General features: G+C 44.9%; 2 protein-coding genes across 3 annotated transcripts in view; both read right to left on the bottom strand.

Annotated features, from left to right (window-relative positions):
• Positions 1–16,359: 16,359 nt before the first annotated feature.
• LOC121581496 (gap junction delta-4 protein-like) lies at positions 16,360–19,211 on the bottom strand. The gene is made up of 2 exons (XM_041896995.2): positions 18,187–19,211; positions 16,360–17,899 (listed from the first exon to the last, which is right to left on the bottom strand). Exons 1-2 carry the CDS (start codon positions 18,248–18,250, stop codon positions 16,698–16,700), a joined length of 1,266 nt encoding a protein of 421 aa, XP_041752929.1. The 5' UTR covers positions 18,251–19,211; the 3' UTR covers positions 16,360–16,697.
• A 3,663-nt stretch (positions 19,212–22,874) lies between these two features.
• The window catches only part of LOC121580870 (cyclin-Y-like), a 34,832-nt gene continuing 33,308 nt past the window's right edge, over positions 22,875–24,398 (bottom strand). For both annotated transcript variants that reach the window (XM_041895989.1, XM_041895988.1), the window contains one exon: positions 22,875–24,379. In XM_041895989.1, the coding sequence (XP_041751923.1) occupies positions 24,263–24,379 (117 nt within the window). In that variant the 3' untranslated portion in view covers positions 22,875–24,262. The remainder of the gene's footprint in view (positions 24,380–24,398) is intronic.

Below are 24,398 nucleotides of genomic sequence, written 5' to 3' on the forward strand. Positions count from 1 at the left end.
TTTGTCGACAGGGTTGGGGGGTGCTGTACAAAATGTTTTGCCCATGCTGGCGCTGCAGACTGCTATATCGGTCTGCTAATACAGGACTATTAAAGGCCCAGTGCACAACTTTTGTGAGTAATGTTTAAAAAAAAATGTATTCCGATTTGTCAGGGGATGCTGCAGAACCCTCAGCACCCATACTTCTCACAGCTATGGCCACACCTGTCAGGTGGATGGATTATCTTTGCAAAGGATAAATGCTCACTAACAGGGACGTAAACACATTTGTACACAACATTTGAGAGGAATAACCTTTTTGTGCGTATGGAACATTTCGGGGATCTTTTTATTTCAGCTCATGAAACATGGGACCAACACTTTACATGTTGTGTTTATATTTTTGTTCAGTATAGATAAAAAAATCTATCAACCAAAATCTCCCAGAATCTCTGCCAAAATATTACATCAAAAACCACAAAAAAACAGATGACCATGCTTCGTGATGTTTCTAAAACAATAAATGTATTAGTAAGAAGTAATGTGGTATATTGCTAAATTTCTTTTAACCAAAATATCAGAGACAAAATGTTCAGCTGCCCCTTTAAGAGTAGGAGGTTACCATGGAAATGGAGCCACTCGGGTCATGTGCCAGTGTTTGTCGCTATATTTAGCGAGTATTCAGACCCTTCTAGTGACACATTTTCAAAAAATCGACTAGCGACAAATCTAGCGACTTTTTCTGGTGTTATTGGAGACTTTTGGAGACTCTGACGTGAAAGCACGTATCGTTCTTACTCTTCTCAACGAGCAGCGGGTGCTGCCGTGGGCCCCACCCCTGTCCCAAAGCACTCACAGGCGGCCCAGTCCTCGCGCAGCAGTCCCTCTCAGCTGCAGTCAGAGCAGGAGATGTTCACCCCTCCGCGTCCAGACTGCAAATGAATCACGCATGCGGGAAGCCGCCGCTGGCTGATGTAAATGTAAAATGTTTTTTGTCTAAAATAAATCACTGCACAAAAATAAATCACTGCATTTGACTCACACAGCCTCAGTCACTTACTCACCTCATCCACTGTGTGTGTGCCTCTCTGTGACATAAGCTAAACATCTAGCTGGCTAGCTCATCATGTCTCAGTCTAAACTGTACACTCAAAAATACAGAAAGGAGTGGGAATCAAACCCTGAATTCAAAGGCTGGTTGAAGCCGTTTATTGGAGATGATACACGGGCATACAGCCTGTATTGTAAGGCTGATTTCTACACCAAACTTAGTGATGTAAAAAAACACATGACAATTCAAAAACATACTCAAAAGGCAAAGACTTATAACAGTTCCACCCAAAACAAGCTGCCATTTATGGTTTAAAAAACTGCTTTCTCAGACTCCACTGCTGCTACCCACTTCAAAATGCACAGGACAAAGTGCACAGAAATGATTAATGGTGTTCTAGCACCATACCTTCTGAAAAAGTTGGTCGCAGATGTGGGTGACCAGCGTTTCAGCCTCCTCCTTGATGAGTCCACGGATGTAAGTGTTTCTAAGTACCTGGGGGTTGTGATAAGGTACTTTAGTGACACAAAGCAGACAATTGTATCAACATTTCTGGGGCTTGTTGAGTTGGTGGGAGGAGATGCCAAATCTATAGCCCGTGCTGTTGTGGCTTTCCTCGAGAAGTGTTTTCTTAAAAAAGAGAAACTCCTGGGGATATGGACTGACAATGCCTCTGTTATGACGGGGATTAACAATGGGGTCCATAAAGTGCTGAAGGAGGAGTATGGCCTCAAAGATCTGGTTCTTATTCGCTGTGTGTGCCACTCTTACAGCTTTCTGTAAGTCATGCTTCCAATGACACCATCCCCCGTAGTGTGGAGTACTTGGTACGAGAGACTTATAACTGGTTTTCAGTGTCTCCAAAGCGCAGGGAGGCCTACAAGGCCATATATGAGACCATCAACTGTGGGGAGAAACCTTTACAGATAACCAAGGTGTGTGCCACACGTTGGCTCTCCATTGAACCTGCGGTTTCACGCATTTTGGACCAGTGGGAGGAGCTTAGGCTGCATTTCGCAGTCACCCAGTCCAGTGAACACTGCTACATGGCTGAGGTTTTATACTCCATGTACAGTGATCCTCAAAACATATTGTATCTGACTTTTTGGAAGTCAGTGCTGGGTGAGGTACAATTGGCCATCAAGGCTTTTGAGGGAGAGTAAGTAGATCCTCTTAAGCTACTTGACAACTTGGTTAGCCTGATCAAGTCTGTGAGCAGCAGTGTGCTGAATCCACTGGCAAATGTTGATGTACTCAAAGGGCCAATAGATGGATACATCAGTCCCAAACCGTACCTTGGTTACCTTTTTGAGTCAAAGGCAGCTGAGCTCCACCTTGCGCCTGAGGATGAAAACAATGTCCGGTGTGTAGCCGTCACCATCTCCCTCACTAATGAGTTGAGGGTGAGACTGCCAGACAACATCGAAGCATTGCAGTACATGTCAGTTTTCAATGTGGAGGAAACTCTAAAGTACAATAAGAGCCCTGGAGAAATAGAAAAAATAGCCAAGCTCCTTGGCTACTCCCCTGCAGAGATCGACAAGATTGTCCAGCAATGGCGTGCCATCCATCTTAGTAAATGGAATGAGACAAAAAACACACTGGGCTTCTGGAGTGAGATTTGGAAGTTCAGGGATGCAGCTGATATCAACCCGTTTCAAGAACTTGCCATGGCTGCTGTGTCTGTGTTGTCCTTGCCACACTCGAATGCTGAAGTCGAGAGAGTATTCAGCCAGATGAGTGTGGTAAAAAACAAACTTAGAAATCGGATGTCCTTGCAGACCCTTAACTCCATCCTGTACATTCGATATGGACTGAAGCTGTCTGGTGAGGCTTGCTATGAGCACCAGCTGCCTAATAATGTTTTGCAGCTTTTTGGCACATCAGCTGCTTACTCATTTAAGTCAGCTCCCTCAGTTGGTGAACCTGCCATAGAGAGCCTTGACCAAAATGACGACGACCCACTCTTTCTGTGAGCCAGCACAGCCTGTGTGTGTGAGGAGGGGGATCTGAAAAACAACAACAATTAACCTGAATTAGGGCCAGACTAGTTACCATCATTTTCTCACATTGCCATTGACAGTTTTTTCTATTGTCTCTTTTTGGTCCATTTAGATTGTTAATGTATACAATTTTTTTTTTTTAATGTTATGGTTAAAAATGTTCATGTTTTACTGGGACTTGTTGTAGGCTCCTAAGTGGACCATTAGGTTAAAAACCAAACCAAACTTAAGAAAACGAAACTAAAAAAATAAAAATAAAATAATAATAATAATAATAATACAAATAATACAAAAATAAGTAACTCCGCCAGAGTCTCTTTTGGGTCACTTTTGCCGGTCCCAAGCCCGGATAAAGGAGGAGGGTTGGAATTGTGACATAAAAAAAAAAAAAGAATCAACAGAAAGTTCATTTGTAGTTCTAAACATATTTTGGGTGTTTTTTACTCACTTTTTGTCTCTCCCACAACGTTATTCCCCTCTCCTACAGTGTCCATCACAATTACATGCACATGGCCAATTATGCAAATTAAGTGATGACGTCATTTAGCGACTTTTAGGACAGCCAATAACTACTTTCCTTGATGAGGAGTTGGCAACACTGCCCATGTCATGGTGCGTCTGTGTGAGATTTTAGAAGCAGACAGCATCTCTTCGCTATCAGTTGAAGAAGTAGCAGACTCAAACTAACGTTGTTAAACAACTGAGCTTGTGAACAAAACACGAAGACAAAGACTTTGTTGGCTTTTGGAGTAAATTAGACCCAACTTTTATGCCTGTGCTCAGCGCCTCTAAAAATGATTATATTAACGCTTACACAGTGCGCACAGGTCCCCAGACGGGCAATGTAGCTATTTATTTGTGCCATTAGCACCTATGAAAGAAAATGACAGAAATACTTTGAAAACAGCTACTGCGCCGTCTGCTATAAATGTCAACTCGCACATCTGCTCATACTTGACTTTAGACTCTATTTTTATTCGCAAATGCAAAAATAAGCTCGCACTGTAAAGCCCTGCAAATTGACCACCCTCCTACGTGGCTGGTGAAATAGACATTCTTACCCGCCAATACCTAAATCTACCCGTATTTGGCAGGTGTTAATTTTATGCCCTGATGTCAACCCCTATTATTTAATGTGTCCATGTGATTGTGTGATTTGTTAAGCCGTGGTTACACGTGGTCTGCGGTTGTGAGGCCAGTTTGACATATTGCCAAATTCTCTAAAACAATGTTGCATGCTCCCTTTAAAACTTGAGACATCCGTGGCATTGTGTTGTGTGACAAAACTGCACATTTTAGAGTGGCCTTTTATAGTCCCCAGCATGCTGTTTAATCAGCTTCTTAATATGCCACACCCATAGCAGTGGGAAGTAGTTTGGGGGTGGGGGTGCTGCGATTTTCTTCACTGACGGGGTTGGGGGGGGTGCTGTACAAATCTTTTTACCCATGCTGGCGCTGCAGACTGCTATATCGGTCTGCTAATACAGGACTATTAAAGGCCCAGTGCACTACTTTTGTGAGAAATGTTTTTTTTATTAATATATTTGTTTTATTCTGATTTTTCAGAGGGTGCTGCAGAACCCTCAGCACCCATACTTCTCACGGCTATGGCCACACCTGTCAGGTGGATGGATTATCTTGGCAAAGGAGAAATGCTCACTAACAGGGATGTAAAATTTTTTGAGATCTTTTATTTCACCAAATAAAACATGGGACCAACACTTTACATGTTGCGTTTATATTTTTGTTCAGTTAAGCTGGCTCTCTAATTCCTTTACCACTATATCTTCAGACAGGGTCGTACATCGTTCATTCATCACTCAAAATTTGACTAGAGGTGAGGGTTGTAAAGGTCAAAGGTTATGGCTATATCCGTCAGTCCATGTTCGTGAAAGTGTGTATGTATGAGTTTGTGAGATAGTCAATGTACGTCCTCCTATAATACTATACGTCCTCCAAGATGTATTATAAATTACTTCATCCAATTGGTATGACGTTGTATGACCGGGTAAAACATATGATATAATGATATTGTACGACCGCTATTCCATTCGTAATGTATCATACTAAATGGAGGGGATCTGAGTTTTGTACCAAATCTTACGAATTGCCCTGTGGCCAGGTTGATATTTTGTATATATTTTTGATGTTCTCTTATGCTCAATGCTGAATTCTCTGCCTAACTTCATCTATCACTAGTTTCTGTCAACCATGAGATCTGAGTGCTGTACCAATAGCGTCTAGGGCCAGTGAGGGTTGGATAATTTTCAGATGAACAGGGCTCTGGTCAAAAGCAGTGCACTATTTAGGGAATAGGGTGCCATTTGGGACGCATTTGAACTGTGGATCAATAAGGTTGAGTAGGAGCTGACTTATTTTCACTGTTGTGGTTTTCCCATGTGAACACCAAACATCATGCTTGCAAAATACATTCAGAAAATAACAGAAGGATTTAAAATAATTAAGTTACAATTTACAGGTTACAGTTTAAGGAAAAATATCTACCTATAGGCATTTTCAAATGCATTAAGCATTTCTCGTCTCTGGTAGAATGGTTCTTGTATCTGCACTTTCATATATCGACCAGAGGAGGGAAGTAAAGACAACAGCATACACTTACTCAGACTTTACTCGACTCTCAGTTGTTTCAATGGATTTCAAACAAGGTAATGATTATGGCAGCCCCATGTGTCCTAAAATGTTTAATAGTCTGTACAATCACTTAAAAAACAGATTATATAAATCCCTATGGCAGTTAAATTGATTAATAATAATACTTTTTTTAAACTATATAGGTGAGTGGGAAAAGTTGAACCAAAGGGTTAGTTGAGCCTCCTCTTGCTTCTAGGAAACCATACAGAAATGTTATAATGTGACCAAATATTTAGGAAGAGGTCATCATTTCATGGAGTGTGTGAAGAAGGAAACCACATGGAAAAAGTTAGGTCCAAAAAACAGATTTTCACAAAGTCAAATTAATTTATTGTGTTATAGGTTTCATGATGCTTGTATGTAAACCAAAGTAGATCATTTTAAGATTGTTTTATATATCACTTGGGTTCTCTATAAGCTACAATAAGAGGTCCTAAACCAAGCATGAAAGTGCATCCTTGGCGCTGTATGGGTTAATAGAGTCAAAATATTTGCCTTGGGGTAAATTGAGCCAATGGCCACCATACCCCATACAAATTATGATTACTATTTTGTCCATTTTAAGCAGTGTGTCATGCATATGAACTCAAGATAGTGCATTGTTATTGTTACAGAGCAGACATCATCATACCCTGTCTATACAAATGGAAGACAAGCAGGGGTTTAGCCCCCCTTGAGGTTATTGAGAGAGCAGCCAAGGAAGTGAGAGAAGGGAAGAAGTCCATTCAAGCAGCAGCAAGAGATAAAAAAAATAGACTAAATGTCATTGAAGAGGTACACTGACAAAAATTAAATATAAAATACCTGTGCGAAAGAGAGGCTATGAAAGATCTTATCTGATGACATGGAGTCTGAGCTTGCTAAACATACCAATAATCTTGTGGACCAGTTTCATGGGCTTAGTAGCCTCAAATGCAGAGAACTTGCCTACGAATTGGAACATCGAAACAACATCCCTGTCCCAGACAACTACAGTGGCTTGAGAAAGTATTCACACCCCATGACATTTTTCGTATTTTGTTGACTTACAACCTGGAATTAAAATGGATTTTTGGGGGGTTTGTATCATTTGATTTACACAACATGCCTACCACTTTGAAGATGCAAAATATTTTATCTTATGAAACAAACAAGAAATAAGACCAAAAAAAAACAGAAGACTTGAGCGTCCATAACTAACTCTGGGGCCTTTCAGAACAGGTGTATATATACTGAGATCATGTGACAGATCATGTGACACTTAGATGGCACACAGGTGGACTTTATTTAACAAATTATGTGACTTCTGAAGGTAATTGGTTGCACCAGATATTATTTAGGGGCTTCATAGCAAAGGGGGTGAATACATATGCACGCACCACTTTTCCATTAATTATATTTTAGAATTTTTTTAAACAACTTATTTTTTTCATTTCACTAAACCAATTTGGACTATTTTGTGTATGTCCATTACATGAATTCCAAATAAAAATCAATTTAAATTACAGGTTGTAATGCAACAAAATTGGAAAAACGCCAAGGGGGATGAATACTTTTGCAAGGCACTGTATATCTGAATGTAGGCATACATTTAAGATGTATATACCACAACCCCATTCCATGAATTAAACTTTGACCTACCAGCACCATCACCCAGAGCCACAGGACACCATCACCCACCTACCTAGGGTAAGTTGTTCCAAGAGACCACTTTCTTTGGACAAGATACACTACATTACCAAAAGTATGTGGACACCTGCTCGTCGAACATCTCATTCCAAAATCATGGGCATTAATATGGAGTTGGTCCCCCCTTTGCTGCTATAACAGCCTCCACTCTTCTGGGAAGGCTTTCCACTAGATGTTGGAACATTGCTGCAGGGACTTGCTTCCATTCAGCCACAAGTACTAGTGAGGTCGGGCACTGATGTTGGGCGACTAGGCCTGGCTCGCAGTCGGCAATCCAATTCATCCCAAAGATGTTCGATGGGGTTGAGGTCAGGCTCTCTGCAGTCCAGTCAAGTTCTTGGACCTCGCTTTGTGCACAGGGGCATTGTCGTGCTGAAACAGGAAAGAGCCTTCCCCAAATTGTTGCCACAAAGTTGGAAGCACAGAATCGTCTAGAACAGGGTTCTTCAATTCCGGTCCTGGAGGGCCGAAACACCTCTGTTTTTCATCCTCTCCTTCTAATCAGGGGCTAATTCAGACCTGGGACACCAGGTGAGTGCAATTAACTACCAGGTAGAAATAAAAAACAGAAGTGTTTCGGCCCTCCAGGACCGGAATTGAAGAACCCTGGTCTAGAATGTCATTGTATGCTGTAGCGTTAAGATTTCCATTCACTGGAAATACGGGGCCTAGCCCGAACCATGAAAAACAGCCCCAGACCATTATTCCTCCTCCACCCAACTTTACAGTTGGCACTATGCATTCGGGCAGGTAGCGTTCTCCTGGCATCCGCCAAACCCAGATTCGTCCATCGTACTGCCAGATGGTGAAGCGTGATTCGTCACTCCAGAGAACGCTTCCACTGCTCCAGAGTCCAATGGCGGTGAGCTTTACCCCACTCTAGCCGACACTTGGCATTGCGCATGGTGATTTTAGGATTGTGTGCGTCTGCTCTGCCATGGAAACCTATTTCATGAAGCTCCCGACGAACAGTTCTTGTGCTGACGTTGCTTCCAGAGGCAGTTTGGAACTCGGTAGTGATGCAACCGAGGACAGACTATTTTTTACGTGCTACGCACTTCAGCACTTGGCGGTCCCATTCTGTGAGCTTGTGTGGCCTACCACTTTGTGGCTGAGCCATTGTTGCTCCTAGATGTTTCCACTTCACAATAACAGCACTTACTGTTGACCGGGGCAGCTCTAGCAGGGCAGAAATTTGACGAACTGACTTGTTGGAAAGATGGCTTCCTATGACGGTGCCACATTGAAAGTCAATGAGCTTTTCAGCCATTCTACTGCCAATGTTTGTCTATGGAGATTGCATGACTGTGTGCTCAATTTTATACAGCTGTCAGCAACGGGTGTGGCTGAAATAGCCGAATCCACAAATTTGAAGGGATACACAACATACTGAAATATACAGTGAGGGAAAAAAGTATTTGATCCCCTGCTGATTTTGTACGTTTGCCCACTGACAAAGACATGATCAGTCTATAATTTTAATGGTAGGTTTATTTGAACAGTGAGAGACAGAATAACAACAAAAAAATCCAGAAAAACGCATGTCAAAAATGTTATAAATTGATTTGCATTTTAATGAGGGAAATAAGTATTTGACCCCTCTGCAAAACATGACTTAGTACTTGGTGGCTAAACCCTTATTGGCAATCACAAAGGTCAGACGTTTCTTGTACTTGGCCACCAGGTTTGCACACATCTCAGGAGGGATTTTGTCCCACTCCTCTTTGCAGATCTTCTCCAAGTCATTAAGGTTTCGAGGCTGACGTTTGGCAACTCAAATCTTCAGCTCCCTCCACAGACTTTCTATGGGATTAAGGTCTGGAGACTGGCTAGGCCACTCCAGGAACTTAATGTGCTTCTTCTTGAGCCACTCCTTTGTTGCCTTGGCCGTGTGTTTTGGGTCATTGTCATGCTGGAATACCCATCCACGACCCATTTTCAATGCCCTGGCTGAGGGAAGGAGGTACTCACCCAAGATTTGACGGTACATGGCCCTGTCCATCTTCCCTTTGATGCAGTGAAGTTGTCCTGTCCCCTTAGCAGAAAAACATCCCCAAAGAATAATGTTTCCACCTCCATGTTTGACGGTGGGGATGGTGTTCTTGGGGTCATAGGCAGCGTTCCTCCTCCTCCAAACACGGCGAGTTGAGTTGATGCCAAAGAGCTCCATTTTGGTCTCATCTGACCACAACACTTTCTCCCAGTTCTCCTCTGAATCATTCAGATGTTCATTGGCAAACTTCAGACGGTCATGTATATGTGCTTTCTTGAGCAGGGGGACCTTGTGGGCGCTGCAGGATTTCAGTCCTTCACGGCGTAGGGTGTTACCAATTGTTTTCTTGGTGACTATGGTCCCAGCTGCCTTGAGATCATTGACAAGATCCTCCCGTGTAGTTCTGGGCTGGTTCCTCACCGTTCTCATGATCATTGCAACTGCACGAGGTGAGATCTTGCATGGAGCCCCAGGCCGAGGGAGATTGACAGTGCTTTTGTGTTTCTTCCATTTGCGAATAATCGCACCAACTGTTGTCACCTTCTCACCAAGCTGCTTGGCGATGGTCTTGTAGCCCATTCCAGCCTTGTGTAGGTCTACAATCTGGTCCCTGACATCCTTGGAGAGCTCTTTGGTCTTGGCCATGGTGGAGAGTTTGGAATCTGATTGATTGATTGCTTCTGTGGACAGGTGTCTTTTATACAGGTAACAAACTGAGATTAGGAGCACTCCCTTTAAGAGTGTGCTCCTAATCTCAGCTCGTTACCTGTATAAAAGACACCTGGGAGCCAGAAATCTTTCTGATTGAGAGGGGGTCAAATACTTATTACCTTCATTAAAATGCAAATCAATTTATAACATTTTTGTCATGCGTTTTTCTGGATTTTGTTGTTGTTATTCTGTCTCTCACGGTATAAATAAACCTACCATTAAAATTATAGACTGATCATTTCTTTGTCAGTGGGCAAACGTACAAAATCGCTCTCATTCAGAGTGACTTACAGGAGCAATTAGGGTTAAGTGCCTTGCTCAAGGGCACATCAACAGATTCTTCACCTAGTCGGCTCAGGAATTCGACCTTTGGTTACTGTCCCAACGCTCTTAACCACTAGGCTACCTGCCACCCTGGTACCCAGTTCTCCCAGTGGCATTGGCTTAAGACTGACATGCCCTGACTCATCATGTCTGACTGTTGTTGTGATGAGGTGCAGGAGGGAAAATACCGAAGTCCAGAGTTTAATCCGTTAGCATAAATCAAACACCCCAAGCGTCAAACAAAACTGTACAAGGGAAAACATCCACCCTGGCAATAACACAGTGAAATGTAGCTCAACCGAGCTACACACTCTCACAACAAAACAATCACTCACAAAGACAAGGGGAACAGAGGGAACAGAAGTGGAGTGATGAGAATGGGATCGGCAGTAGTTAGTACTCCGGTGACGACGAACACCAAAGCCTGCCCGAACCAGGAGGGGGTCAGCCTCGGTGGAAGTCGTGACAGTACCCCCCGACGCGCGGCTCCAGCAGTGCGTCGACCCCGGCCTCGGGGACGGCCAGGAGGACGCGGAGCAGGGCGAGTCAGATGGCGACGGTGGAAATCCCTCAACAGGGAGGGATCGAGGATGTCCCGCCTTGGGACCCAGCACCGTTCCTCCGGACCGTACCCCTCCCACTTCACGAGATACTGAAGGTACCAAGTACACCGGGGCCCCCTCAATGTCCAGAGGAGGTGGAGGAACCTCCCGTACCTCAGACTCCTGGAGCGGACCAACTACCACCGGCCTGAGGAGAGACACATGAAACGAGGGGTTAATACGGTAATCAGGGGGGAGTAACAACAATTATGTCACCTCGTTTATCCTCCTCAGGACTTTGAACGGCCCCACAAACCGCAGGCTCAGCTTCCGGCAGGGCAGGCAGAGGGGCAGATTCCGGGTCGAGACACATACCCAATCCCCCGGTACGAACACCGGGGCCTCCCTGCGGTGACGTCAGCGTTGGCCTTCTGACGACGCATGGCGCGCTGGAGGCGAACGTGGGCAGCATCCCAAGTCTCCTCCGCGCGCCGAAACCAGTCAGCCACCGCAGGAGCCTCGGTCTGGCTCTGGTGCCACGGTGCCAGGACCAGTTGGTACCCCAAAACACATTGGAAGGGTGTTAGGTTAGTGGAGGAGTGGCAGAGAGAGTTCTGAGCATATTCTGCCCATGGCAGGAACACCGACCACTTTCCCCGGCCGGTCCTGACAGTAGGTCCGCAGGAACCTACCCACATCTTGATTCACCCTTTCCACCTGCCCATTGCTCTCGGGGTGAAAACCAGAGGTCAGGCTGACCGAGACCCCCAGATGTTCCATGAACGCCTTCCAGACACTAGACGTGAACTGGGGACCTTGGTCGGACACTATATCCTCTGGTACCCCGTAGTGCCGGAAGACGTGAGTAAACACGTTTGTAGGGCCGTGGGGAGACCGGGCAGAGGAAGGAGGCGGCAGGACTTTGAAAAGCGGTCCACAACGACCAGGATCGTGGTGTTACCTTGGGAGGTGGGAAGATCAGTGAGAAAATCAATACTCAGGTGAGACCATGGTCGTTGTGGAACTGGTAAAGGTTGTAGCTTACATTTATATTTACATTTACGTCATTTAGCAGACGCACTTATCCAGAGCGACTTACAAATTGGTGCATTCACCTTATAGCCAGTGGGATAACCACTTTACAATATATATATTTTTTTTTGGGGGGGTGGGGTAAGGGGGGGTAGAAGGATTACTTTATCCTATCACAGGAATTCCTTAAAGAGGTGGGGTTTCAAGTGTCTCCGGAAGGTGGTGAGTGACTCCGCTGTCCTGGCGTCGTGAGGGAGCTTGTTCCACCATTGGGGTGCCAGAGCAGCGAACAGTTTTGACTGGGCTGAGCGGGAACTGTGCTTCCGCAGATGTAGGGGGGCCAGCAGGCCAGAGGTGGATGAACGCAATGCACTCGTTTGGGTGTAGGGACTGATCAGAGTCTAAAGGTACGGAGGTGCCGTTCCCCTCACAGCTCCGTAGGCAAGCACCATGGTCTTGTAGCAGATGCGAGCTTCAACTGGAAGCCAGTGGAGTGTGCGGAGGAGCGGGGTGACGTGAGAGAACTTGGGAAGGTTGAACACCAGACGGGCTGCGGCATTCTGGATGAGTTGTAGGGGTTTAATGGCACAGGCAGGGAGCCCAGCCAACAGCGAGTTGCAGTAATCCAGACGGGAGATGACAAGTGCCTGGATTAGGACCTGTGCCGCTTCCTGTGTAAGGCAGGGTCGTGCTCTCCGAATGTTGTAGAGCATGAACCTACAGGATCGGGTCACCGCGTTGATGTTAGCGGAAAACGACAGGGTGTTGTCCAGGGTCACGCCAAGGCTCTTTGCACTCTAGGAGGAGGACACAACGGAGTTGTCAACCGTGATGTCGAGATCATGGAACGGGCAGTCCTTCCCCGGGAGGAAGAGCAGCTCCGTCTTGCCGAGGTTCAGCTTGAGGTGGTGATCCATCATCCACACTGATATGTCTGCCAGACATGCAGAGATGCGATTCGCCACCTGGTTATCAGAAGGGGGAAAGGAGAAGATTAGTTGTGTGTCGTCTAAGTAGCAATGATAGGAGAGGCCATGTGAGGATATGACAGAGCCAAATGACTTGGTGTATAGCGAGAATAGGAGAGGGCCTAGAACTGAGCCCTGGGGGACACCAGTGGTGAGAGCACGTGGCGCGGAGACAGATTCTCGCCACGCCACTTGGTAGGAGCGAGCTGTCAGGTAGGACACAATCCAAGAGTGAGCCGCGCCGGAGATGCCCAACTCGGAGAGGGTAGAGAGGAGGATCTGATGGTTCACAGTATCAAAGGCAGCAGACAGGTCTAGAAGGACAAGGAGGATTCAGCAGGGAGGAGAAGGTGGCAAAGAGCTTCCTAGGGTTAGAGGCAGATGCTTGGAATTTAGAGTGGTAGAAAGTGGCTTTAGCGGCAGAAACAGAGGAAGAAAATGTAGAGAGGAGGGAGTGAAAAGATGCCAGGTCCGCAGGGAGTCTAGTTTTGCTCCATTTCCGCTCGGCTGCCCGGAGCCCTGTTCTGTGAGCTCGCAATGAGTCGTCAAGCCACGGAGCAGGAGGGGAGGACCGAGCCGGCCGGGAGGATAGGGGACATAGAGAGTCAAAGGATGCAGAAAGGGAGGAGAGGAGGGTTGAGGAGGCAGAATCAGGAGATTGGAGGGAGAAACCTTGAGCAGAGGGAAGAGATGATAGGATGGAAGAGGAGAGAGTAGAGGGAGAGAGAGAGCGAAGGTTGCGATGGCGCATTACCATCTGAGTAGGGGCAGAGTGAGTACTGTTGGAGGAGAGCGAGAGAGAAAAGGATACAAAGTAGTGGTCGGAGACTTGGAGGGGAGTTGCAGTGAGATTAGTAGAAGAACAGCATCTAGTAAAGATGAGGTCAAGCGTATTGCCTGCCTTGTGAGTAGGGGGGGACGGTGAGAGGGTGAGGTCAAAAGAGGAGAGGAGTGGAAAGAAGGAGGCAGAGAGAAATGAGTCAAAGGTAGATGTAGGGAGGTTAAAGTCACCCATAACTGTGAGGGGTGAGCAATCCTCAGGAAAGGAACTTATCAAGGTGTCCAGCTCATTGATGAACTCTCCAAGGGAACCTGGAGGGCGATAAATGATAAGGATGTTAAGCTTGAATGGGCTAGTGACTGTGACAGCATGGAATTCAAATGAGGAGATAGACAGATGGGTCAGGGGAAAAAGAGAGAATGTCCACTTGGGAGAGATGAGGATTCCTGTGCCACCACCCCGCTGACCAGATGCTCTCGGGGTATGCGAGAACACATGGTCAGACGAGGAGAGAGCAGTAGGAGTAGCAGTGTTTTCAGTGGTAATCCATGTTTCCGTCAGTGCCAAGAAGTCGAGGGACTGGAGGGTAGCATAGGCTGAGATGAACTCTGCCTTGTTAGCCGCAGAACGGCAGTTCCAGAGGCTGCCGGAGACCTGGAACTCCACGTGGGTCGTGCGCGCAGGGACCACCAGGTTAGAGTGGCAGCAGCCACGCGGTGTGAGACGTTTGTATAACCTGTGCGGAGAGGAGAGAACAGGGATAGACAGACGCATAGTTGACAGGCTACAGAAAATGGCTACAATAATGCAAAGGAGATCGGAATGAAATGAACTAAACATCTGGGAAAGCGAGAGAGCGGGGCCCCCTCACTTACGTTTCACTGAAACACCCAAATATAACTCTCCCAACTTCCACCTCAGAAACAATAATTGTTGTAAACTACAGCGGTTCAATGTTTTCTAGGAATAGACTAACTTAGTTTATTCAGCTAGCTAACTTGGTACAGTATTCTTCTGTGAAAACCGTCCAGGGCACCGAATCCTATGACGCCACAGCCAGCTAGCATGCCAGCCTCCAACAACACGGTTTAGCACCAATACTCGGCCACAACAAACCACCAGTGTGTCAACACGCCAAGCAGGTCATTCGTGTCCGTGTCTAACGTTGTGGGTTAGTCCCGACAGCTTGAGCGAGTCCGTCGTCAACTTATTCAGCCAGTTAGTTAGCTAGAATAGTTAGCATACTAGCTAGCCATTGCTTTCTGCCAACGAAAAAACCCCTCCTCCCACGGCACCAACACACAGAGAGAGCCAAGCTAAATGTTAACTAGTCACCCATGTCCCGAATTCCCTTGAACGACTCTGGTTACCAGTATGTAAAAACAAAACACAAATGTAGGTTATAACTTACCCCTAGCAACTACTGTTAGCTAGCCAAGTTCAAAGCTAGCCACTGAATCGACTCAGCCAGTTCGCGTCTGTTCGCTAGGTCGTTCCAGCTATTGTTTAGTAGCTATCCAGGTAGCAACAAGCTAGCTACATTTCGAGCACAGTAGCTACTAACTACCTAACGTTAACGCTTCAGACAATGAGGTTAGAAAAACAGCTGAATGGTAGGCAGCTAGCTGGCGTAATTACAGGTACTCTCAAGCGTGAAACAACTATCCACAGTTGCTAATAGTTACCAGTAGCTACCCGCTAGCTAGTCCAGGTAGTGGGTTAGCTAGCCTCGTGCTTCACCGGGCTCAGCCGAATACAATACTTACCTACAATAACTACCTACAATACCTAACTACAATCTAAATACATGATTTAAGCGTTACTCGACACCATATAAGCCATATAAGCCAAGCTTACCTCCCGCCAGAGAGAGACACAACCTCACCCGACGACTGGGAAAAATCCAACATTTTGCCACCCTAATATCTATAGTAAATGAAGTGCTGATTGAACCTCTCTCTTCTCAAGGTGGACATCACCAAGGTGATCATGATCCACAGTAACCATCCGGACCCAGGGACGGGGGTTCTGCCTGACATCGGGGAGTACAACCCCCCACCAGAGTGGAGGTGCCTAGGTGCCTTACTCTGGGCGCACACTGAGCATGAGGAAACATACACCCTCACGTCCTTAGCCAAGGTAGGCCACCAGTACTTCTCAGTCAGGCAGCGCATTGTACGACCGATACCTGGATGACCAGAGGAGGGTGACGTGTGTGCCCAGAAGATCAGGGCTTGCTCGTTCCACCAAGTGGAAGATCAGGTGAGTGATTCTGTTACGAGGTGTGAAAGAAGGAGTCAGGCGCAGGAAGTAAAATACAGAAGTCCAGAGTTTAATCTGTTTGCATAAATCAAACGCCCCAAGCGTCAAACTAAACTGTACAAGGGAAAACATCCACCTTGGCAATAACACAGTGACATGTAGCTCAACCGAGCTACATGCTCTCACAACAAAACAATCACTCACAAAGACAAGGGGAACAGAGGGAACACTTATACACATACTAATTAGGGGAATGAGCACCAGGTGTGTGTGATTGACAAGACATGACAAGTGGAGTGATGAGAATGGGATCGGCAGTAGCTAGTACTCCGGTGACGACAAACGCCGAAGCCTGCCCGAACCAGGAGGGGGGGCAGCCTCGGCGGAAGTCGTGACTGTTGTTCGTGAACCCAATGAAAGACCATGTGAGCTGAACAACAGCTGAGTGCGGCCATCATTGTTCTTGAAGGTCAACTAACTGGCATTAATTGAATCACTCATTCTAATTCTGTTAGCTAACACATACAGTGAACACATTCTGTTTGTAGAGCTGAAAGTGTAAAGTCACAACAGCAAAATGCAATGTAGCCTATTATTACATTTTGGGGGGAAAATAATTCAAGTGTAAGTAATGAGTAAATCATCAAAGTTGTTGAACTAAAAAAGACAGCTCTCCCATTGTTGTGTTGCGGCCTTGAATAGAATTACATAGGTCTACATAAAAATTTACTTTATTGAGCATCTGATGAGGAAGAAGAATCACTGGAAGAGCTTGAGGAGCCCCTTGCTTCCTGCAGGTTGACTTCATCCAGGAGCCTATCACGGGACTCTGCGCTATCATAATGCTGCTCCAGGAGTGTTGCGTCTACCATGGTGTACTTGCCATGCTTCCGACCACTGTACATTGGTGAGGGGGTAAACTGGCGTGACACTACTACTGGGTCTCTCTCTAACCGCCGGGAGAGAGGGACGGAATATGAACGGGAGATGTGGTTGGGATTAACGAAGTGACCGCTTGATGGAGCCCCCATAGGTATGGGCTGAAATGGCGGTTGCCTCCGAGGCAGCCTGCTCCCCTGCAGTGGTGGGGCAGCCACACTAACGCGAGTCTCATCATTTATTCTGACTCTTCTGTGTGAAAGGTCACCGTTTGGGTTACCATTCGAGGTTGGTTTGTCAATGTAACTTTGTCCTCTCTTGAGGACAGTTTTGGGGGTGCTGTGGTTCTGGTTGTACAGGACTTCCATGTCCTCTCCAACCCCACCGTTCATGAACAGTCTGCCCTCCTTCTTCAACTCTCCCCCAAGCTCCTTTCTCCTGGTCCTCTGTGTCACCATCCGTTGCACAGAGCACACCAGATCTGCCAAGTTCAGTAGAAGAGACAGGGAGGCAGCCCCCAGCATGAAGTTGAGCATGATGGTCTTCTCTGTGGGTCTGGACACGTAACACTCCACCATGGACGTACAGGGGAATTCATAACACTGGAAGCTCCTGGGGACAGAGAAGCCATAGAGGTAGTACTGGCCGGCACTGAACGCTCCCTCCAGCAGAATCCGCAGTATCACATCCATAAGATAGACACTTAGAAAGTTAGGTGTTCCTTTTGGTAGAGCGTGTAGAGGGGTGCACAGAGAGCCTGCTCTGGCCTGACTTCTGCTTCCAGATAAATAGTTCCCCCCGATACGAAGAGCTGACGATACTTTGTGGATGATATAAGAGATGAACATCATGTGAGGGAGACAGAGCATGATCAGTTGGAACAGCCAGAAGCGGAAGAGGGAGAGGGGAGCAAAGCCGTCGAAGCAGACGTTGGTGCAGCCTGGCTGGATGGTGTTGCACACAAAGCGCTCCTGCTCGTCCCGGAAGAGAGGATAGCCAGAGAACAGGAAGATGAGTAACCTCAGGACCACCATCAAGATCAACCATGTCTTCCCTGCAATAACAGCAAATCAATTAAATATTCACTCACATTTAACCATTTACATTTAGGTCATTTAGCAGATGCTCTTTTCCAGAGCAGCTTACAGTCAGTGCAATCAACTAAGGTAGGTAAGACAACCACATATCAGTCATTGCAAGTAAAGTAAAACAAACATGATTATAGTGTTAGAAACTCATGGAAAAAAAGCTTTATGTTAGTAACATTAACTATCCCATACATACAGCATTTACAGGTCCATTAACATACAGTATGTCCACATGGCGGAAAGGAAAACCTACCTAGAAAAGTGACGTTGTGATTGAAAGTAATGAAGAGTATTTCCATTAGGCCTGTCTTCTCCATGATATAAACAACAAGCAGCTCATCCCATAGAGATCCTGTCTGTATACCTTGATCCAATCCAGACTACTCAGCAAGGGTCCATTTCAGTCCAATCAATCCAATCCAGTTCAGTTCAACTCAATCAATTCACTTTGATTCAATTCAGTCCAATTAAAATCCAAGTATCTCATTTAATTGTAGAGAAGTGGCTCCAGTGTAAGTTCTCAGTTCCCCAGAGTGTGTGTGAGCGTGTGTCCACTAAACTATAGATCTTTCTCAAGTGATGCCAGCTCAGTGATGCCAGGCAGGGGCCTCTCTCTGCTATTATTATCACATCCAAATCATGTTACCACCAAAGCATTGCTAGGATATTTCAACAACATACACTGAGCTAAGACAACTGGTCGGGTCTAAATGAACTAAAAGAAGCATAGTGATTATAGAATGTTATTCGAATTGAGGTTACCAGGTTAAAGGTTATAGGACAATAATGAGAATTGTAGCTTTGTGCCCAAACGGTGGTGGTCTTGGCCTCCTGTCCACTAACCTCAATATCCAGGCTTCCTCATGTTCGTTCGGAAATAGCCGAGTGATTACTGAGACTTGGGATGCATCCCAAATGGCACCCTATTTCCTATATAGTGCACTGCTTTTTACCCGAGCCGAATGGGCCCTAGTCAAAAGTAGTGCACTACATAGGGACTAGGGTGCAATTTAGGACGCACATTTGTGGGTATGGTAACGCGAGACTTCCTCTCCATGAAGCCATTTTAATGGTCACGTCAAGACGACAGCTGCTACATGTTGGATATGTAACAGTATGGCTTCTGTCCCTCTTCTAGCACACAGCTAACTAGCTCGCAATTCCACAATGGCTACAAAGAGACTGCTAATATGGTGATTTAGTGATTAGCATACGCACATGATCACTATGTCTTTAACAAGATCTCCACATATAAAAATAAATTAATATAACAGTCAGACAAACACTTTGGAAATAAGTGTATTTAACACTTTGATGTGATATCCTCTTGGATTTCTACTTTTAAACTGTTTTAAACTGTACAAATTGTTTTCACCCAAAAATAAATGAATCAAAATAAAAAAATAAGGGCCTTTTCTTTTATTACAAACATGGGTCAACGCCTCCATATAAATATTTCAAAATTAAGTTAATGATCTCATCATCACTTTAATACTTGATTATACACTGTACAAAGTTTATTTGCAAAATAATTAATACAATTCTAGTGCTTCAGTTGTCAGTAAGGTCTTCTTGACAAATGATAAAAACACAAATAAAAGTTGATCATCATGAATATAACAATATTAACATTTGAATCAAAAAGAAATATTTATAAGACAAAATCAAACTGTATAAAGTTTGTAGGAGCTATGTTATATAGAAGTTGGTTCAGTGTTCATGCTTTTGTTCTTAAAAAAATAAAGAAACATTGTAGCTTAAAACATCCAGAGTTCTAAAACAAAAAACACAAGTCATGCTTCACACAGTGTATCAAGTATGGTAACCCATTTCTATCCTTTCATTGGTTGCCTTCTTGTCAACATAACCTACTTTGAATCCTGTGGATGACAGAATCACAGCAGCTAAATCACTCACATATACACTAAAAGTATGTGGACATGTATTCGTCAAACATCTCATTCCAAAATCATGGGCATTAATATTGAGTTGGTCCCCCCTTTGCTGCTATAACAGCCTCCACTCTTCTGGGAAGGCTTTCCACTAGATGTTGGAACATTGCTGCGGGGACTTGCTTCCATTCAGCCACAAGAGCATTAGCTAGGTCGGGCACTGATGCTGAGCAATTAGGCCTGGCTCTCAGTCGGCGTTCCAATTCATCCCAAAGGTGTCCGATGGGGTTGAGGTCAGGGCCAGTCAAGTTCTTCCACACCGATCTCGACAAACCATTTCTGTATGGACCTCGCTTTGTACACGGGGGCATTGTCATGCTGAAACCGGAAAGGGCCTTCCCCAAACTGTTGCCACAATGTTGGAAGCACAGAATCGTCTAGAACAGGGGTGTCAAACGTCCGGCCCGCAAACGGGTTTAATCCGGCCCGCGAGATGATTTAGAAAAAATATATATATAAAAAAAAAAAAAAAAAAAAAAATTGTAAAGTATAAAAATGCGCTGCAAATTTTCAATAAAATAAACTGCTGTTCCAATTGCGTCCACTGGATGGCGCAATAGCAATTGTGTTAAGCAAACTGTTTATACCGGGGCAGAGCAAGTAGGTCAAGCACGTGCAGCCAATGAGCTACTTTGTTTTGCCCGCGATATTTATTACGGCTTCTACTTTTAACATTATGTGCTTTGGCACCCTCATTGCCCCAATATGTCTCTGTCAAAAAAGAGAAAAGTGGACGCAGAGTGCAGAGTGTTCCAAGAAAAATTGTCATCCTATTTATTCACGGAATTGAATGGGAAAGCTGTATGTTTGGTGTGTTCAGAGTATGTTGCAGTGCTGAAAGAATATAACCTTCGTCGCCACTATGTGAGTCTTCATGCCGACAAATATGACAACTTTCAAGGACAGCGGAGATGAGAGAAGGTGAATGAACTGTTGGCGGGTCTGAAGAAACAGCAGTCTGTGTTTACTCACAGCCGAGACATCAGTGACGCTGCAGTGAAAGCTAGCTACCTCATTGCTAATGAAATCGCAGTGGCTTCAAAACCATTTAGTGAGGGTGAATTTGTAAAAACATGCATGATGAAGGCAGCGGAGATTGTGTGCCCTGAAAAGCGGCAGGCTTTTGCAAATATCAGCCTGACAAGAAACACAGTTGCAGACAGGATTTCAGATCTTTCAGTGGATTTGGACAGCCAGTTGAAGCAAAAAGTAAAGTCATTTATTGCGTTTTCGGTTGCAATTGATGAAAGCACGGACATTACAGATGTTGCACAACTGTCCATTTTCATCCGCGGAGTTGATGACACATTGACCGTCACCGAGGAGTTCGTGGAGTTGGTGCCGATGACAGATACAACGACAGCAGCTGATATTTTTACCGCACTCGTCGGCGCGCTGGACAGGGTCGGAGTGGACTGGTCCCGCGCTGTCAGCCTGGCTACAGATGGTGCACCCTCAATGATCGGGAAAAAAGCAGGCGTTGTGACAAAGTTCAGAGAGAAAGTGCAATCTGCAAATGGAGGACGTGATTTTTGACTTTTCACTGTATTTTGCACCAGGAGGCTTTGTGTTGCAAGTCATTAAAGATGGATAACGTCATGAAGGTGGTCATCCAAACTGTTAATTTCATCCGATCCAGAAGCCTGAATCACCGTCAGTTTGACAGCCTTCTCAGAGAGAAAGACCACATCTATGGCCTGCCATACCACACTGAGGTAAGATGGTTAAGCCGAGGTGCTGTGCTGAGGCGTTTCTTTGATTTACGAGAAGAAATTGAACAGTTCATGGAAGAAAAGGGCAAACCAGTGTTAGAATTTCATTCCGCAGAATGGATGCAGGACCTTGCATTTATGGTGGATGTTACAGAGCACCTGAATAACTTGAACAAACAGCTTCAAGGGCGCAACAAAGTTGTCACGCAGTATTATGACAGCATACGTTCTTTCAAGTTGAAGCTGTCATTGTGGGAGACGCAACTTGCCGGTGGTGATGCAGCTCACTTCCCCTGTCTGAAAAAATGTGCGCGACCCAACATGTGGCAGACATGAAGCGGTTCAAAGATAAAATAACGGGACTGTTACGGGAGTTTGAGCAACGCTTTCAGATTTATGTTTATATGTTTTTATGTTGATGTGCTATTGTTTTTAATTGATTTTATTTGTATATTTAACCTATTCTTGACTCTGTGGTTCTTGCACTTGTTTGGGGAACAGGATTTCATTATTTTTATCTACATTTCTGCCTGAGAAATGACACCCTGATATAGTTCTGTGATCTGTGAAACAGTTCTGTTAATCACTGAGGCATTGTGGGTTTGTGTGTTCTTTGTCCTCAGAACTTTCAAATAACTTGAGGTGTTTTATGATTAATAGTGATGTTGTGCTTTTGGACACTGTCCTCAGGCTCCAGCTTTATGTTTATATGTTTTTATATTGATGTGCTATTGTTTTTAATTGATTTAAATTGTATTTGTATATTTAACCTATTCTTGACTCTGTGGTTCTTGCACTTGTTTGGGGAACAGGATTTCATTATTTTTATCTACATTTCTGCCTGAGAAATGACACCCTGATATAGTTCTGTGATCTTTGAAACAGTTCTGTTAATCACTGAGGCATTGTGTGTTTGTGTGTTCTTTTTCTTTAGAATTTTCAAATAAACTTGAGGTGTTTTATGATTAATAGTGATGTTGTGCTTGTACTATTTTGGACACACTGTCCTCAGGCTCCAGCTTTATGTTGTATGTTGATCGTATTAAAACAAAGAAAACAATCTGAAGTTGTTGTTTTTAAGTTATATATACCATGATTTTTCCGGTCCGGCCCACTTGGGAATAGATTTTCCTCCATGTGGCCCCTGAGCTAAAATGAGTTTGACACCCCTGGTCTAGAATGTCATTGTATGCTGTAGCGTTAAGATTGACCTTCACTGGAACAAGGGGCCTAGCCCGAACCATAAAAAACAGCCCCAGACCATTATTCCCCCCCCACCAAACTTAACAGTTGGCACTATGCATTCGGGCAGGTAGCGTTCTGCTGGCATCCGCCAAACCCAGATTCAATTATGAATTTAGCTGCAGATCTGAATACAACATTCTGAGTATTAGGATGTACAGTAACTAGGGAGGTATACTAGTGGAAAGGTACCCACTGGGCACAGACGTCAGTTCAACGTCTATTTCTGATTTACATTAAAAGTTTATGTTAAAAGTTCAGTGAAAAAAATACAACATTCCCTTACGTTGATTACTTTTTGCAAATCCAATCAGTTTTCCACGTTGATTCAACGTCATCACATTGATTTTTGGTTGTTGAAATGACCTGGAAACAAAGTTGATTCAACCAGTTTTTGCCCAGTGGATAGTAAAGTAATATGGTCAACTTGTTTGAACGAACAAAATAATTGGGTAATTAAATAATTATGAACAAATGTTTCTGGAATTTGAATGTAGATCTCCAGTAGAAACACCTGTGCAGCTAGAATGCTTTTTTACCTGATCAAATACTGTCTGCAGGTACTTGGGTTTGGTCGGCTATAGCAGTAGGCAGTGAAAACAACCTTATGAATACAAAATTAATAAAAACCCTTTCACCAAAAGCTACAGAACCATCTCCAAAGGCAACCAACCATCTGTTGAGCCACGCCAGCTTGGACAGTCCAGGACCCATGGTCGTATTCATTAGTGCACACCGTAGCAAAATGTTTTCCAACCGAAACCGAAATGGTTTCTTAATGGACAACTTCAGGTCGTCCACCCGTTTCAGTCCTTTTTCTTTCGTTTGGTACGACCCAGGAGAAGAGGTCAGATGTCACTGGAATGCTGTTTTCTGACAACTTCTCTCTTGGTTTGCTGCTACAATGCATAAAGCTAATGTTGCCACGGTTATGGTTGGCTGGCTACTTCTGATGGTCTTGATGGTCGCCTGTCTGCTTCTGTCCACAGGAAACTGTGATGTCATGAGCTCTCTTAACAATCAGTATGTTGTATCACAAGAAAGCTTTCCTTTTTCTTACTCTTAACAGTCAGTGAACTACCAGTCCTGTAGAGAGCTCTTCACTCTCTGTTACAGGAGCGGAGGCACTGTGAAGGCATCTATCTGTGACAGGGACAAGGTCGGTGTGTCTATCCAGGTTAGGTTTGCAGAATTCCGGTAACTTTTCCAAAATTCCCAGGAATCAGCATGAAATCTGGAATCCTCCAATCAGGATTTCTGGAAACCAAGGCATTTTGGGAAAGTTACCAGAATTGTTCAACTCTACTCCAGGTAGAGACTGGAAGTCCCCATGCTGGCCTCAGGCCCAGTCTCAGTTGTGGTCTCTAGAAGTCCCCATGCTGGCCTCAGGCCCAATCTCAGGTGTGGTCTATGTTCGTGGTTGTTAGGAGAGGATGGCAGGGACCCATCGCATCCCGACCAGATTGTCCATACTCGCTGAGCGCTTCTTGGCAGCTCTCCTGACATCCTTGTACTTGTCGTCACATAACCTTGAGATCGCCTGCAGGAGCAACAACCAT

The sequence above is a fragment of the Coregonus clupeaformis genome, chromosome 14 (genome assembly GCF_020615455.1).
Source record: "Coregonus clupeaformis isolate EN_2021a chromosome 14, ASM2061545v1, whole genome shotgun sequence".
Classification (NCBI taxonomy): domain Eukaryota; kingdom Metazoa; phylum Chordata; class Actinopteri; order Salmoniformes; family Salmonidae; genus Coregonus; species Coregonus clupeaformis.